This window comes from Pipra filicauda, unplaced genomic scaffold, assembly GCF_003945595.2.
Source record: "Pipra filicauda isolate LSUMZ 115617 unplaced genomic scaffold, ASM394559v2 scaffold8_size5757611_pilon, whole genome shotgun sequence".
NCBI classification, from domain to species: domain Eukaryota; kingdom Metazoa; phylum Chordata; class Aves; order Passeriformes; family Pipridae; genus Pipra; species Pipra filicauda.
Window position 1 is genome coordinate 5,131,461 of NW_024105087.1, and position 15,430 is coordinate 5,146,890.

Below are 15,430 nucleotides of genomic sequence, written 5' to 3' on the forward strand. Positions count from 1 at the left end.
ACTGCTGTGCTAAGTAAAGCGAGGCTGATGTGAAAAAGAGGGGAAGACTGTCAGATGCTGGTATCAGGAATCCTGCGTGCCATCCCTCTTGTGCAGGGGCCTCAGCACCAGGGGGATGGGGATTTCTGGAGGGAGACTGAAATGAGGATCTTTCTCAACCCATTTTTGGACACCAGCTTCTCAGATGGTGTTCTGAGCAGCTCAGAATACAACAACCTGGCTTTGGCAAACGAGAGAGCTCTTCTTGACTGGACTCTTTCTTATGCCTGGCTTTTTGTCTCTGTTCTTTGGCTGACTTTGTATTTTTTACTGTTTCATATCTTCCCCAACCCAGTCTCACTGTAGTGCCTTCTGTGCCCATGGGATCCTGTTGTGTCAGTAGAAGGGATTGATGTGTTGGGCTCCTCCTACTCTGCCCTGTGCACCTGGAGTAGTTCACAGGATGTCTCCTATCATGGCCACACAGTTGGATCCCTGAAGGGACTTGTGCCCAGGCCCTTTGGTGGCATTTCAGAGGAAAGGGAGAAGGCATCTGGAAGGGTTTTGTGCTGATCTATCCAGCAGTTGCTGCAGTCCAGGGCTGGCATGGACATACAAGCTCACTGTGCCACACTGGACACCCGAGAGCTTGGAGAGAAGCTGGAGGCTGGGGTGAGACAAGGTGTTTCTGAGGCTTATTTCACCTTCTTCATAAATGAAGGGGGAGGAGTTCAGATGCAGATGGCCTGCAGCTCATGCAGAGAACAGCAAAAGTGGGTCCTGATGGGAAACACTGGTTCCCTGAACCCAGGCAGCACATGGGGCAGAGGGAGAAGAGTCCTGGGCTCCCACTTGGTGCCTGTTGCTGTCTTTGGGGGTCTTTCAGGCTGGACCACTGCCAGGGCACTGGGTGTTGGATGACGGCACAAGTTGGAAATGGCAACATCTTAGGAAAATGTCAGAAACTGTGTGTTTTACAGGAGACTGAGGGCATGAAAAGGGGTTTTGCCTTTTAATAATTTTTTTCTTTTTGGCCAGACCATGACGTTATAAATTTTTTCTACAACGCTGGAAGGTGTAGAAAACAGGACTGTAGGTAGAAAATAGTAGGTTTAGAGAATAGTGGTAAGTGTGGAAAATAGGACTTTTATAGTCAACTGAAGCAATCAGTTGTAACAGTGGTCATAGCTTAATGTTTTTGTTCTGAGCTGCCCCTTCCCCTGCTGCAGTTGGTTGGATTTGGCTGCAGTGAGGCAGACGTGCAAATGTGGCCAGACCTCCTTGCAGGAGCCATAGCAAGGCTGTCCTTGTTTTGCATTGGCTTTGGCTCCTGCCTCTGCAGAGGGATAGCCTTGCGTGCTTGAGCTGGCTGAAAAACTGCCTGGCCACTGTTCAGCAGGCAGATGAAAGCTGGCCTCCTGGCGCAGTGTATGCACTGGTGGTGGTGGGGAAGTGTGTGGGGGAAGTACGAAACATCTTGCTGGGTTGGTGGAGGCAGAGACCCACCCAGTGTGTGGGCCCTCTCCCAGTGCTAGAGCTCATTATGGGAGGAGAGCTGGCTGTTTGTGCTGGAATAGCGAGTAGTCATTTGGGGAGCATGGTGAGCAATCATCTGGTGAGTGGTGCTGGAGAGCTGACAGCATCAGCCTGCCCACCGTACTGGAGACAAAGGTCTCCTCCTCTCCCCTGGCACCATCCTCTGATCTAGGAAGCTGACTTGCCTGCTGCATGTTCAGCTGGATGCCAGGGGCCTGTGCCTTCTAATTTTAATGAGGTTTAGTGCTTCCAGCCCAACTCTGAGGCTCAAACTGCCAGGAGAGAAAGTTGGAAGAGGCTGCTTTTGGCAACAGGTTTTTTTTTGAGCTCTGTTTGGTTTTGGAAGGGGGAGGAAAAGGTGTAGCAGCTGATAGCACACAAGTGAAGCAGACACAAAGCATCCAGGCAAGATGCAGTCATACAGAAGGATGGAAACATCATCTAGAGAATCTTAAGTCCTGAGAAGTCAAAACCCTCAGATCTCTGCTTCAGCAGAGGGAGGGCACTGGATCAGAGCAGGGTCTGTCCTGTGCAATGAATCCTGTTCAGCAGGGAGCTGGGACAAAGGTGCTGCTGCCTTCCCAGGGAATCGTGCCTGGAGGCCCAGCAGTTCAGGAGGAAATCACTTCGTGCTCGGCCCTGCTCCTTTCCTGCGCCCATGCCTAAACATCATGAAAAGTGGAATCTTTGAGTTTGCCCAAGTCACAAGTACGGAGCGTGCTATGCCTTTGTTTCTAACAGCTGAGAAGCTGCTGTTCCCTGGCTCTGTGCTGTGGGTGATCTTGCCAGCGTGCACAGCATGAGCTGCAGGGTGAAACCATTCCCCTGTTGTGTACCTGGTTCTGTACAGGGCAGGCTTTGGCCAGTGATGGTCAGGGGTGCTAAATAACTAAACTTCCTTCCTTGAGGCAGAACTGGCTGCTGCATGCAAGGCTCTGAGGTGCCGTGCTAATGTTAATGCTAATGGCTATTTCTTTACCCTGTCCTTGAAAAAACAGAGACAAAATTGGCATTAATTCTTTCTTGGCATTTATAGAGCACTTAAAAACCACCAGAGCCCTAGTCAGCGTGCGGATTGAGGACAGCAGTGAGGTCACTGGGAGAGAAGTGAAATCTGCCCATGGTTTTGCGATGACGCAGGATTCGGCTGAGCTGAGACAGGCTACTCATAAGCATCAGAAATTTCAGAGAAACCAAAGCATCTTACAGCCTTCTCTTTTGATCTAAAAATATCTGTAAACTGTTCAACATCTTAAGGCAATCTTCAGTTGCTGGTGCGTTCAGGGAATCTGTATTTGCTTCCTAGGGGAATTTTAGCATTCGCTGGAATAATTGCTGTCAGCCACGATTTCCATTGCTCTATTGGCTTTATTTGTGTCACATTGGCTGCAGTTGTCAATATGAACATTTCTGCTATTCCAACTGGAATAAAGTCTTTTGTATACTCAGCCAAAAGTGCTGGCTCTGGGGAATGTTCCTGAAAATGCATACGCAGGCATGTGCATCCGGGCAGAGACAGCCTGGATTTCATGAGCTGGTGATGGCAGGGCCAAAGGGATGTGACAGATGGCTTCTCCCTGAGCTCCTCCACCACAGTACAGAGAGGCAGGAGCAGGGCCTCATCAGAAATCATCTTCTCTGCAGCTCTAAAACTCCGCTTCCCCTTTGCCTTTGATGTGCTTCCTCTTATCTCTCTCTCTCTCTCGGTTCAATTTAGAGTCGCTCAGAGAATGTGTAGATCTAATTTTAGATGAACCTGTTTCTGGCCCAAGATTTCACATGTTTGGTCTCCACAGGAATGCACGGCTCCCCGTGAGAGCTGGCATGACCTGTGCGGTGGGCGGCCCAGGGAACTGGTGCTGCTGCGCGACAGTGCTTTTTAATTCTCATTTGCTTGTTTGAATCCAGCCCAAGGAGCTTTTGATGCCAGCCTTTGATAGTTAGCAGGGCTCAGTGAGCAGTATGTGGGCTAGCAGAGCGGTTTTTCCTTCCCAGAGACTCCAGGGCCAGAGCAGTAATTCAGCATTTCTTCTTGGCAGCAATTTAGGGACTAAGGTGAAAATTTCTTCCTCCTTAGTAAATGTAGTTCCAGGTCAGAAATAAGGCTTTTTTTAGTAGGATGCTAATCCTACAAAAAATTGGGATTAAATCTTGTATTACTGCTCCTCAGCGTCTCTTTGCTCTGCAAAGAGATCTCCAAGGTTTCCCTGGAGTTTAACAGTAGAGATGAGTACTGGAGACTTGATATCTAATCTAGATCTAGTAATGATGACCCTGGCCCTCCCACCAATGCAGTGTGTGACATCAACCAGCACATTTAACTGGGATGTTTGGATTATACTGTTGGTATGATTTGGTATGTAGGAAGGCTTTCCATTCTGAGGGCAGACATGGCATTTTAAGAAAATATATCCCCAAACTTGGTGTTACGTAATGAAAACGCAAAAAAGTGTACCAGTCACCATGAAATTATTGGCTGCATTTCTGTTCTGAGCCCTGGTTTTGAATCAAAGGAGACTCTTCCAGTGCTCTGTGCACAGTGAAGTGGAGGATCTCCAAGAAGTTCAGAAGTAGGTGCAGCTACTGAAATGGGTGGCAGTGCTGCCCTGAATTTCGGTGGGAATGGAGTTAGGTGCCACTCAACGCTACTGGAAGTGCTTTCCCTGATTTGGTCAGGTTAGCTGATGTGCTTCGTTGGTCCTAAACCTGCCACTGAACAACAGCAAAACCCCACAAGTGAGGAAAAGAAGGCAGATGAGAATATGCAGATGTAATTTAATTTTTAGAAAGCAGAAAACCACCCCCGTAAGTTACAGGAGTGTTACATATTTGTGGCCGTCAGCCACCTTTATGATGTTTGCTTTGTGCTCGAGCAACTTGCTGTTTGTACTTCTCATGCAGTTTCTTGTAGCCTTATGGAATACCTTGGGTTTGATTTGTTCAGTTAGTAAAATTCCCTAACAAGCAATTTTTATCTGACTGAATAAGCACAGGATGGTGGTGTGGAAATGGGCAAATGTTTCGTGTCCATCCCTGTTATTTTTAATCCTCAAATAGTTATTTATACAAATAAGTCAAGTTGTGGTATCCTTTTGTATACAGGGAAGGAAAAAATGGCCTGTGCTGAGATGAAAATTTCTCGGAAGCTTGCTTGAGACTTTGCTGGCTGCTGTGGAGAGAGTATTTCCACCCAATGGTGTCATGTCACAAGACATGCAACAGCATTTTTTTAAGGTCAGCTGTTTTCAGCTGCCCTCTTGTTGAAGAGGTAACAGGTGTCTACAGGTGAAGCACAGCCCTTACGTTTGTTAATTTTTCTTCCACAAGCAAAATATGTACTTTCTTTGCCATTAGTGTGTTTAGAATCCATGTCTCAAGAAATTACTCCTGCCTGTATCCATGGGATCTTGCCATGGATCCTTCAACTGCGTGTGTGCAAAAATGTACAAGCCTTTGGTGAATATAACTTCAAGCACTCCCAACCTGGAGCTGGGAATGTGTCAGATCTTATAGGAAGTGTTGGGAATGTCATCGCCCAGCAGTGAGACCTCCAGCAGAATAATAGGAGTGTTGTGTGGCAGTAGAAGAGCTAAGGTTTTTACACAATAGCATTGGGAAGCTGAAGACACCACTCAAGGAACAGCTCCCTGCGCACGTACAGATATTAAGGCTGTGGGTTGGTTGTGAGGGGGGCTTTGCATCAAAGGGTTGGCAGGAAGTGACTGTAGGCAGAAGCTGTGACACACACCTCGGGAGAAAGGCGACCACAACCAGAAATCAGATGGACTCTGACAGGAAGTTCAAACAGGATGTGTTTTTGTGGCTGGAGTACAGATTTCTTCTAGTCTGTCTCTCACCACGGCCAGCACACTGGGTGTTCTTCTGGTCCGTGTTTCATTGTTGGTGCTTCTGGCTTTCTTTGCTTCTGGCTCGTGATCTTTCTGTCTGCCTGAGCCCCCACGGGGTGACAGAGGAGAAGCACTGAGCAGTCTGAAGGGGATCTGGCAGCCCCAGCTAAGGGTCTCCTGCCTGCAGACTTGGGGCCATGGGAACAGCAGCTGTGTCAGGGCTAAACTGTCCATGAGAGTGGCAATTCCTAGGAGAGAGTGAGGCTTGTGCATCTTGTTCTGAGCTCACTGTGCTGGGCTTTGCACCAGCACAGGAGTAAATGGGGCTCACTTCCTCTGAACAAGACGTAGAACCAAGGCCCTGACCCTTGGTGGCTATCTTGACCCAAGATCTGTCACCTTCCTAGTAGGAGCAAGTGTGATAACAAATCTGGGACAGCATCCAGCCTTGATAATTACTTTTCACATACTCTCTGTGCAAAATGCCACATCTTGAAGTCCTCATCACTTGAAGTGTGCAGGCACTGTTAGTGCAACAGTAACTGGGCTGCATTGTCTTTTTTTCCCTTTTTAATTTTTTTTTTAATTCTTTGGTCTCCTCTGAATAGCAACTCCCCTTACCCCCCTTGGAAGAAAGTACTAGGCTAGGCGAGCCACTGTTCTGATCTCACAAGGCATGTCCTCTGTCTTGTTTGAAGTGGTGAGCAGTTTCCCCCACATTTTTTCCCCCACTGTTGGTAGTGATGAGACAGAGGTGATCTGGGAGTTTTGCCCTGCTTCCTGGCACTGGGTGTTGTATGTCCCCGTGCTGGCCGAGGTGGGATTTGTAATCGCTTGACTCAAAACCAAGTTGGCGATGGGCTGCATCAGCACCAGCAAAACATTTGTTACATTTTGGAACATGCAAAAAGCTCAAAGGTTCACAAAACTTATCCAGTCCCAAAGTCTGTTTTGGATAATAGTGCTGTGGTGGGATCTGTGTTTGGAACAACTTGCACAACCCCAAACGGTGTCAGGTTCAAAGTAGTCACCTTGCTGTGTTTGAATGCAGTGTTCAGATCCCTTATTTCTGCAAGGCACTGTGAGGTGTTAAGCCACATGTGAGAGAGATGCCATCAGTGGGACTGGCAAGGGCTGATTCCCTTCCCTGCTCCTGGCTGTGCTATCCCTCCTCTCTGTGCCACCTGTGCCCAGGCATGAATAGCCTGCACTGAGTGTGAGTTGGTGCCAGGCTCCATGTGTTGCCACTCCGTGGGAACAGCTGTGTGACGTTATTCTGTATATTAAAGATGGTTTATATATTGACAGTAGTTCCATTGTGAATGTGCAATTGATTTTGTTTCACTGCTACTATTTTCATGTCTGGTGCATTGTCCCTCTGAGATAATTGGGATTTGGTCCATCTAACTGGGTTATGTTTGACATTGGTAATGTGTGGATAGTTGCTCTCCCACAGTGTCTCCTTGTAATCTGTGCTGAAGAATGATGTCCAATCATCTCATCACTTTCAGGAGCCAGCACTGTGTGTTCAGATATGCAGAGTGAACCCAGTGCTTGTTGAGCATCTTGTTTTGGTTGACTTGCCTTTTTTATAACCAAATAAAAGTCAAAATCAATTTGGAATACACTGGATTCACAAACAGTGAATACATATCACGTTTCTAATGTGGTCCAAGGTTTCAGAAACAGGAGAAGTTCTAATTTTGATATTCAGCATACAATATTGTTGAAATTTTTTGGAGGGGGGAGAGCTGCTCCAATTTAAGCAATCACTTAGAGCAGAAGATGATTTCCTAATACCTGGGAAGTAGATATAGACCGTGGCAATATGTCTCTGTATCTTCATAAGAGACCAGTCCTCTGGACACTGAGCTTTTCAGAAGAGTTTGGCACTGGGCTTAGTAAAGGTTTTCTGGAAATCCAGCCATGGGGGATAATGAGTTGTTCTGGAAAACATGGCTCAAATGTTCTTTGCTGTTGATCTTCCATCCCATACATTTTTAAACAGTTTGCCTGGTATGGTTTCCGTTGCTTCTGTCTGACAGTGAGATGACACCTCTGTGCCTGGTGTTCAGAATCACACTGATGTCTTGCTGCCTTATCATATTGCACGCCGAGAATATTTTATGAGCTGTTGGTGATCCTCCTTGTAGGCCTCTGCTTCCCCAAGATTCTCATCCCCGTTGCAGATCCCTGTCTGCAGTTATCACTCCCCAAAGTACATTACTTTTCTTTGTCTGTCCAGGCAGATCTCTACTTTGAGCCTTGCTTTCCCTGTTTCCACATGGATCCTTTTGTGTTTCTTAGCTCTCTTGCTGCTGCTCCAAATTTAGCATCATCCGCAGTTGTAATTAATATGCTGTTTGCCTTTGTTTCAGGTCATTAATAAGGATGTTGAATAAAAATCTTCTGCCTATTGATTCTGGCATGTTCCCATAAATAGCATCTGTGCACAGGCACAGTGTACTTGGAAGCCTAGCAACCCGCCAGCTCCCTGCTTGCATAGTAGTTTAACCTCATATATCTTGTCTCTCTTGCATCCTCTTCCTGTCCCTATGCACTGGTTCTCTCTTTTGTCCTTTTGCAAAGGGTGACTTGTTGTTTTCTTTTTCTCCTCTTCCTCGCTGTTCCCTCTCATAAGTGCTTCTCCCACTGCTTCAATTCAGAAGCATTTTGCTTGTGCTGTGCTCTGTTGAGTGAGCTCACGGTTGGAAATGCTTCTGTCACACCTTGAGCTTCTGCAGGGCTCCAGGGCGGGGAGACTGTGTTCCCTGTCCAGGGGAGTAACGTGTTGGGATCCCCCTCACCATGGGGTGTTTGCTCCATTAACCTCTGGTTTGTGTATTGCAGAGCTTGCAGGGTGTCAGACACAATGGAAGAAGGAAGTAAAATTCCTATGTTTGAGACTGACTGCCAGGAGGCCTTCAGAAAGAGTAGGGAGAAACAAGGAGGAGCCCACTTAAAGCTTCTGTTCTTCTGGATTAAATAATCTTTCTTTTGAAGGATCCTGGTTTAGGAACCATATCCTGGTTTACCTTCCAGTCAAAGGCCTCTCAGGGACTGGTGTTGGAGTTGTGCAGAGCCCAGAGCTCTTGGCACAGGCTCCGCTGTTTCAGGTGCTTGCACCCAGGTCTCGGACTTTTCTTGGACCTGCAGCGAGCCCTCAATCCCCCTGCAGAGTTTTGGGTCTTCATTGGGATGAATTGGCTTCAGACAATTGTTCTGAAGCATATTCAGATCAATGGGAGAAAAATGGGCTTGACCAAAGCTAAAGCTCCTGTAATTATTGCTTTGAGCAGACGGTGATTCAAAGCAAACTGTAGCCAGCTGAAATTCTCTAAAACTGTGTGAACTTGGGGCTTCACCACCTCTCCAGGCCAAGCTAGCTATTGCTCTGGGGAGCTGCAGACATGGCACACAGCATTCTCACACCATCCTAGGGGCCAGGGAAGATCATTCAGCTCTTGTTCCAAGTAAATTCTCAAAAGTAACAATTTTACAGTAGCAGAAGCAGGCCCAAGAAGGCCCTGCAGACCTGTAGACCTCCTTGTCACAATATTCAGAAGCTGCAGAGGTGTGTGAGGATGACACATGCCTAATAACATGTTAATTCCTTGTGAGTGTGATTTTGCTTTGATAAGTCATCCTGGTTGCAGAGTTGGCTAACTAAAACATGCAGAAGACTAATCTGGCTATTTTAGCAGCTTCCTCTTTGTACATTAGCTATCCCACTAAATTAAAAAGAAATATAACAGAAATTGTTTGGTTTCTGGGTTGTTTATTGGTGCTTTTCTTGTGGGGTTTTTTCCCCCTTTTTCTGCAATAAATATTATTTACTCTTTATTACTTAGGAGACCTGTTTATTTACAGGTCTAAGAGGGAGTTTTCAGTGTAAGGGGGAATTGCTATTGACTGGGCTGCTTTGCTCCATGTTGTACTCCTTTTCTATTTCATGGAGATGGTCATACTCCACACACACTCTCCACCCCCCAAAAATGAGACAGGTAGGTAAGTAGTGGCTGTCTTGTCATGTAGTTACTGTAGCTGTGCATGATTAATGTAAAATCAAATGGTTGATAGTCTGATTTTTGTTTTGAGATCATAATTTATTCTGCAAAGGAAAGCTTGAGACCTATCTTTATATGGCAAATATTTTTCATCTTGGCTATTTATACATTGGGAATTAGTGGTCAGGTAATATTTTTGGGCACTCTAATTGCTGTAAGAATCGTAGAAACTTGCTATCACCAAACAACGCATTTGTCTGACAGGATTTGTTTCTGGTCACTAAACTCCTGAGTAATTTTGTTTATTTGTTTCTGGGGATGTTTCAGACCTCGGGATTTATATTAGGAAAATTCCCGCTCTTATGATTCCTCCTCTGCAAAGCCAAAAAATAGGCATGTTGCGTGGGTATAAAGCCCCAGCGGCTTTTGCTTGATCACTGCAGTAGAGGGTTGGGGCTGGCAGGTCTCTGGAGGGCTGGAGAGGGCTGGAAAGTGCTGTGGCCCAGGGAAGCCCTGGGAAAGCCCCATTTGATCAGGACAGCATGCTTCTGGGAAGCTCTGAGGGTATTTCCTCAGTCTGGCACTCATTCTTGTTGGCATTTCTGCCTCGCTGCTTCCAGTCTGCGCAGGTGAGAGCTGGCTTGTTCCCAGCTGTGGCCCTGGGGAGAGCCCAGAGTGCTGGCTGCCCCCTGGGAAACAGGCATCCCCCTCCTCTGGCTGGGGCACAACAGGGGTTAGTCCCTGGCCTGAAGTGCAGCCAAGCTCACCTGGTCATGGTCCAGGGCTGGGGACCTGCTGCCTGTGCAGCAACAGCACTCCTTTCCCTCTACCCCAGGGTTTCCTGGGAAGTGTGAATTGGGAATGGTGCTGGGATGGGGAGTGGGCTAGGAGGTGCTGTTCAAAGGCATGGACACACAGGGTGGCATGTCGACCCTAGGGCAGCCCCCAGACTCCCAAAATGGTGTTGTGTGTTCTGCTGCAATGCTGGTGGTGTGGAGTGGGCTGAATGAAAGGGTCTCTGAAGCTGAGCTCTGTAAGAGCTGAATCATCAAGCAGCAAAAATCACTTGTATTCAATGCAGCTATTCCGTGTGGTCTGTGTATCACCTACACTCAGCCTCTTTCTTGCACTGGACAGAGAAGGGAAGCAAAATCAACCTTAATGTTGCATAGACCTCATTCTACCCATTTATCTTTAATTCTGGTTTTAAGCAATCATTCACGATTAAGATGGATGAATGCCTTGAGAAGCACTTGGTCGATTAAATGATCTGTTGCTTTGAAGTGGTTGAAAAGCCCTTTTGTGCTTTAAGGAAGCAAAGAAACGGCTGAATGTGGAAGATTTCAGCCCATGACTAGCATGATGTTAAGCAGTCATAAAGCCCACAGACAATATTTTCTTGTAATGATTCAGGAGTCTAACCTTAATATTTTTATGTTAGCTGGGTAATGTCAGTATTCTGTGTGTCACAGATTTGCTCCCACAATTACAGTCACTTGAGTGATTTGGAAGGCCTTATTTAGTGATGTTTCTGCACAGCTCAATATCACATACAGAAAATGGAAGGATAGGTTTTCCCTAATTTCATAGGTCCAAATCCTTGCTCTGACAAGCCATGTGCAAGAACTGCAAGACTGCAGTGGAGCCTGGAGTGTTGGGGTGTTGGCGTTTTTACTGATGTGAGACTAATCTGTAAATCCAGCAAAATCTGTAAATACTGTGAACAGAGAACGCATGATTTTAGGTAATTTCTGTACCTCCCTTCAGGCAGATAAAAATTTTAATTTTGTGATAGACTTCAGTGCACAACTGCACAAATTAGCTTTTTCTGGGAGTAGCATGAGCACTGCAGCCTGCTGAAAAGGAGAATTCTTTGATGATGGCATCCAGAGTAGGTTTTAGGGAGGCATCATCTTTACTGGGACCATTCTGATTCCAGTTGTCTGTTGCAAGGAGGGCTTTGGTTTGCTGTACAAATGACAGGGAGATGACAGGAATTTGGGTCATGTACATAATGTGAAGCAGTTTGGGTAAATCTGTTTTTGATGGATTCACCACTGGAGTGGATAAGGTCCATGTGCTTCTTCAGTCTGCGGGGGTGACAATCAACACGAAATATGGTTGCTGTTATTTTACCGAATGTCTTTCTATTATATTTTCTCTCAGATGCTGTAATTTCAAGCACTGTGAGTTGGGAGTTGATAGCAGGACACAGGAGACACCCACCTATATGTACATATTTTTGTTTTCTTTTTGCAAGGACAGATGTTTTACATTACACAGTGGGAAAAGGTGATCGTGAATTCCTTTCTAGCCACTGCACGTCTAACTGGGTTCCCCTGCTGGACAGACTCTTGTGCAGACACAGGTAGAAAACCCCCTTATGGGGATCATGTTTTCCCTTTTTGTTCTGTTAACTCTGTTTAGGTATTGAAATAAGCTGTTTTAACCAAAACATTTCTGTGTGTGTAGGGTGGCAGGGAACCCTGGCTAAACAACACATTGCTGCAGATGGTGCAAACTCGTTTGAAGTTGTCCTGTAGTACTCTTGCTGTTTGAATCTACTCTTGGTTTAATTTCACACTTGTAAAATGAGCCTGTCCTCCTTAGGCACAGCATGAGAATTCAACACCTATGGGAGGGAGACATAAGAGCCTGCATATTATGACAGCTGGGTATCTTGAATGCGAGTAGTTGTAAGTGGTCCAGTTTATTTGGGACTTACATAATACTTTCCTCCTAACTGTTCCCATTTTCTCTCTGGTCTCTCTCCAGAAGGAGGAGCAGCTGTTCTTCCAACCCTTTCCCCATAGCCTTTTCTTTTGTTGCAAGTCAGAACAACTCAGGTTACGGATCATCCATCGCATGGGAATTCAAAGACACCAGAGGCGCAAACAGGGGACACATCAAAGGAGAAGCAGTCAATGCACAGACGTGTGGCTTGAGTAGGCAGGCCTGGGTCCACTGTCTCACTCCTCTGCCCCAGCCAGCCATTCCAATCCCTGCCTCTGGAAACACGAGGTTAACTGGCTGGAGCATGTGGGAACATGGCCCTTGCTGAAAGGGAAACCAGGGATGCAGCTATGCTGTGACGGTGGTCAGTGGGGGTGTTATTTTAGGCATGAGGGTACACTTGTTTGAGCTGTGAGTCCACCATGGAGCCAATGGGATGAGTAAGGAGCAGGCCTGCTCTTGTGCTGTCTTGGCCATCTGAAAAAATGCTCAAGGCAAGTTTAACTTGGCCAATTTTTTAATTAAGGGAAGGAAAAGCACTTCCTGAAACTGAGGGAGATGGAGAATGCTCCACTTCCTGACGTTTTTTAATACTGAGTCATGAGCTACTGACGATGAGAGAAAGTTTTATTGTGGAAACTCTGGCACAGTTTGCATCTTTAGGGATGGGGTGTGATGCTTTTAAACTAGCTGACAGATCAGACTCAAGCAAAGACCTGTCTGGAGGAGGCTGGCAGTGTCCTGGTGGGAAAGTTGCTGCTACTCTTCTGACAGGAGTGGTGAACTTTTACTGCATTGTGCTTGGCAAAGGCACACTGCATAAACATGGCATGGCATGGTGCTTCAATGCTGGCAAACCCTCTGAACAAGCACTGGCTGAATGGGGAGGGCTGGGAAGTGGAATGATGTGCCCCTGGGTCTGTGAGGCAGAGGTGGGCTGAGAACCTCACCTCCTGTCTGCCCAGCCTCGTCTTCTGAGTGACCTTGCAGGTGTAAGCAGGCAGAGGCAAGGATCATCTTTACATCAGAGAAAGCAAAAATAATGGCAGTTGGCCCCTTGGCACACCCTGTGTTTTGTTTTTGTGTCTTGCAGCGTATTTCTGCTTCCTGATGACGGCTCTGGGCGTGACGGCTGGTGCACATCGCCTGTGGAGCCACCGTTCCTACAAAGCCAAGCTGCCTTTGAGGATCTTTCTGGCTGCAGCTAACTCCATGGCTTTCCAGGTGGGGTTGTGGTTGCCTGTTCAGATTCTTGGCCTCCAGGCAGCTTTCTCTCCTGTGCAGATAGCCTCTCAGCTTAGAGGCAGCAAAAGAAAGGAAAAAAAAATACCGGCAGAAAGACATTTATTTGCTGTAACACATTCTGCTGGCTCAGGGCATGCACAGCCCCTCTCACTGCCCACATAACAGTATGGATTAGATAGTCCAGGAGCAATAATTATTTAAGGATCACACTGAATGTGCCCAAATCAGGGGCTCAGCCTCCCAGCAGCCTATCTGTGGCACAGGTCAGGCCCCACACTTCACAGGACAGCATGGAAACTTCTGTAAGGATGAACTTGATGCAAATATGTCTACATAATCAAATGCCTTTGCTCATCCAGGCGGTTGGAGACTGTGTGCCCAGAAAGGAGAGCAGGCATCCTCTCACAATCTTAATTTATCTCTGGTTTATGCAGTGTTTTTCACCAGTAAAATTCAAATACATTTGCAAAGGAGTGTGTTACTAGCTCTGTACTTACTGATAGGCAATCTTAGACCACAGAAACATTTGTGTAACACCCAGCTGGTTGTAGGAGTTAGCCCCGAACCAGTGTGAATTTGGTTACTCCTCTGACTGGTAAGGATAGAGATATGAACCTGTAATAACATTAAACTTACTGAGCTTGGCTGCCATAACCCCTTGTGGTACCATGTATGTGCTATGCCTTGAGTTTTCAGCTTTTTCCCTTCAATTGGTTGGTTGACTTTTTGTTCATATACCTTGACAGAGGATGAAAAGAGTCTCTTTATTCAATTCTGTACTGTTCACTTACAATCTTTGATCTATTTTTTTTTCATAAGGTGAAAAGAATTAATTTTGTTAATCCCTCTGGACATTACGAAGAGCACAGTGGTTTTTGGTTGAATGTGGAAGTGCATCCGTTTTGACTATAACCTTTCTTTATTCTGAACCATACTCCAGCTGCTGCTCAGTTCCTTGTAGAGCTTTACAATCCCTTTGCTCAGTGTGTTAAACAACTGTTTTGAGTTTTGAGAACCCCCTGGTACTGTGCTCCTGTTACACAGCTGATCTTATCTTTCATAAGTAATTTAAATTAATGTGTTGAGCTGGTTACAGTGAGCCTGCACACTGGGATTTCATTGCGTTCTGCTCCCCTGTTGCCATGGATTTTGCTCTCAGCCGCGTTGGCCTCATCACAGCTTTTGTCTGAGGACATGGTGTGATTCTGAGGCAGGGAAGTACTTCAAACTAAATTCAGGCCACCTTTGTGCCCTTCATATCAGAAAGAAAACAAAAGGTCAAATTGCCTGCTCTAAGTTTTAAGCAGTCTGAAGCCTGCTGCTAATTACCGTGACATCGGTTGCCTGGTAAAGGCTGTTTTTACCACCACAAACTGACAGTGAGTGATGAGTTTTCAGGGACATCTCCTTCATGTTGGCTGTGGGAGGAAGAGGTAGCACTGGAGATACCTACAGCGTCCCTGGATGTTAAATATTGAGGAAATATGCAGACTTCTTGAAGGACAGAGGAAAGCAACTTCGCTGTAGACTTTTAGCTTCATGCTGCGTGGGCTGTGACGTGCTGTACTTCCTCTGAAATACCATCAGATGCAGCCATTTTTGCTATGTGGCCTGGTGCATTTTTTTATGGTTGGAGCATGCTGAGCTGTGTTTCTTCTCTCCATCTAGAATGAAGCTCTCACAATTTTGAAAGACTGTGCTTCTTGCTGTCACATGTCTGTTTCAGACATAGGTAATACCCGGCTTATCGATCTCCTCGTCTTTTAAGTTCCAGCATCTCAGCTGGCACGTGCTGGTGTCTCCACTGCTCACTGCCTTGTGCTGATGCCATCGCTGTGACACAAGCTGTGTTGTTCAGCTGAGGTTGTGCTGGGTGCATTTGTGCACAGCAAGAGTGGCCGTATGGAAATCTGTGTCAGCACACTGAGACTGTTTCATAGCCCAGTCTATTGACACCTTTCAGTCTGCAGGTTTATTAAGGGAATGCTTAATGAAACCTCGTGTCTGCATCACTGTCACAGCATGATACTGTCACTCACTGCTTTGGAAGGGATTTCACCCCTGTGCATACCTGAAATTTGA

General features: G+C 46.3%; 1 protein-coding gene across 1 annotated transcript in view; it reads left to right on the forward strand.

The window, feature by feature from the left end:
* SCD5 (stearoyl-CoA desaturase 5) overlaps positions 1–15,430 on the forward strand; it is a 31,502-nt gene that overhangs the window by 7,657 nt on the left and 8,415 nt on the right. Inside the window, exon 2 of the mRNA XM_027738506.2 lies at positions 13,197–13,327. Within this exon, the coding sequence (XP_027594307.1) occupies positions 13,197–13,327 (131 nt within the window). The remainder of the gene's footprint in view (positions 1–13,196; positions 13,328–15,430) is intronic.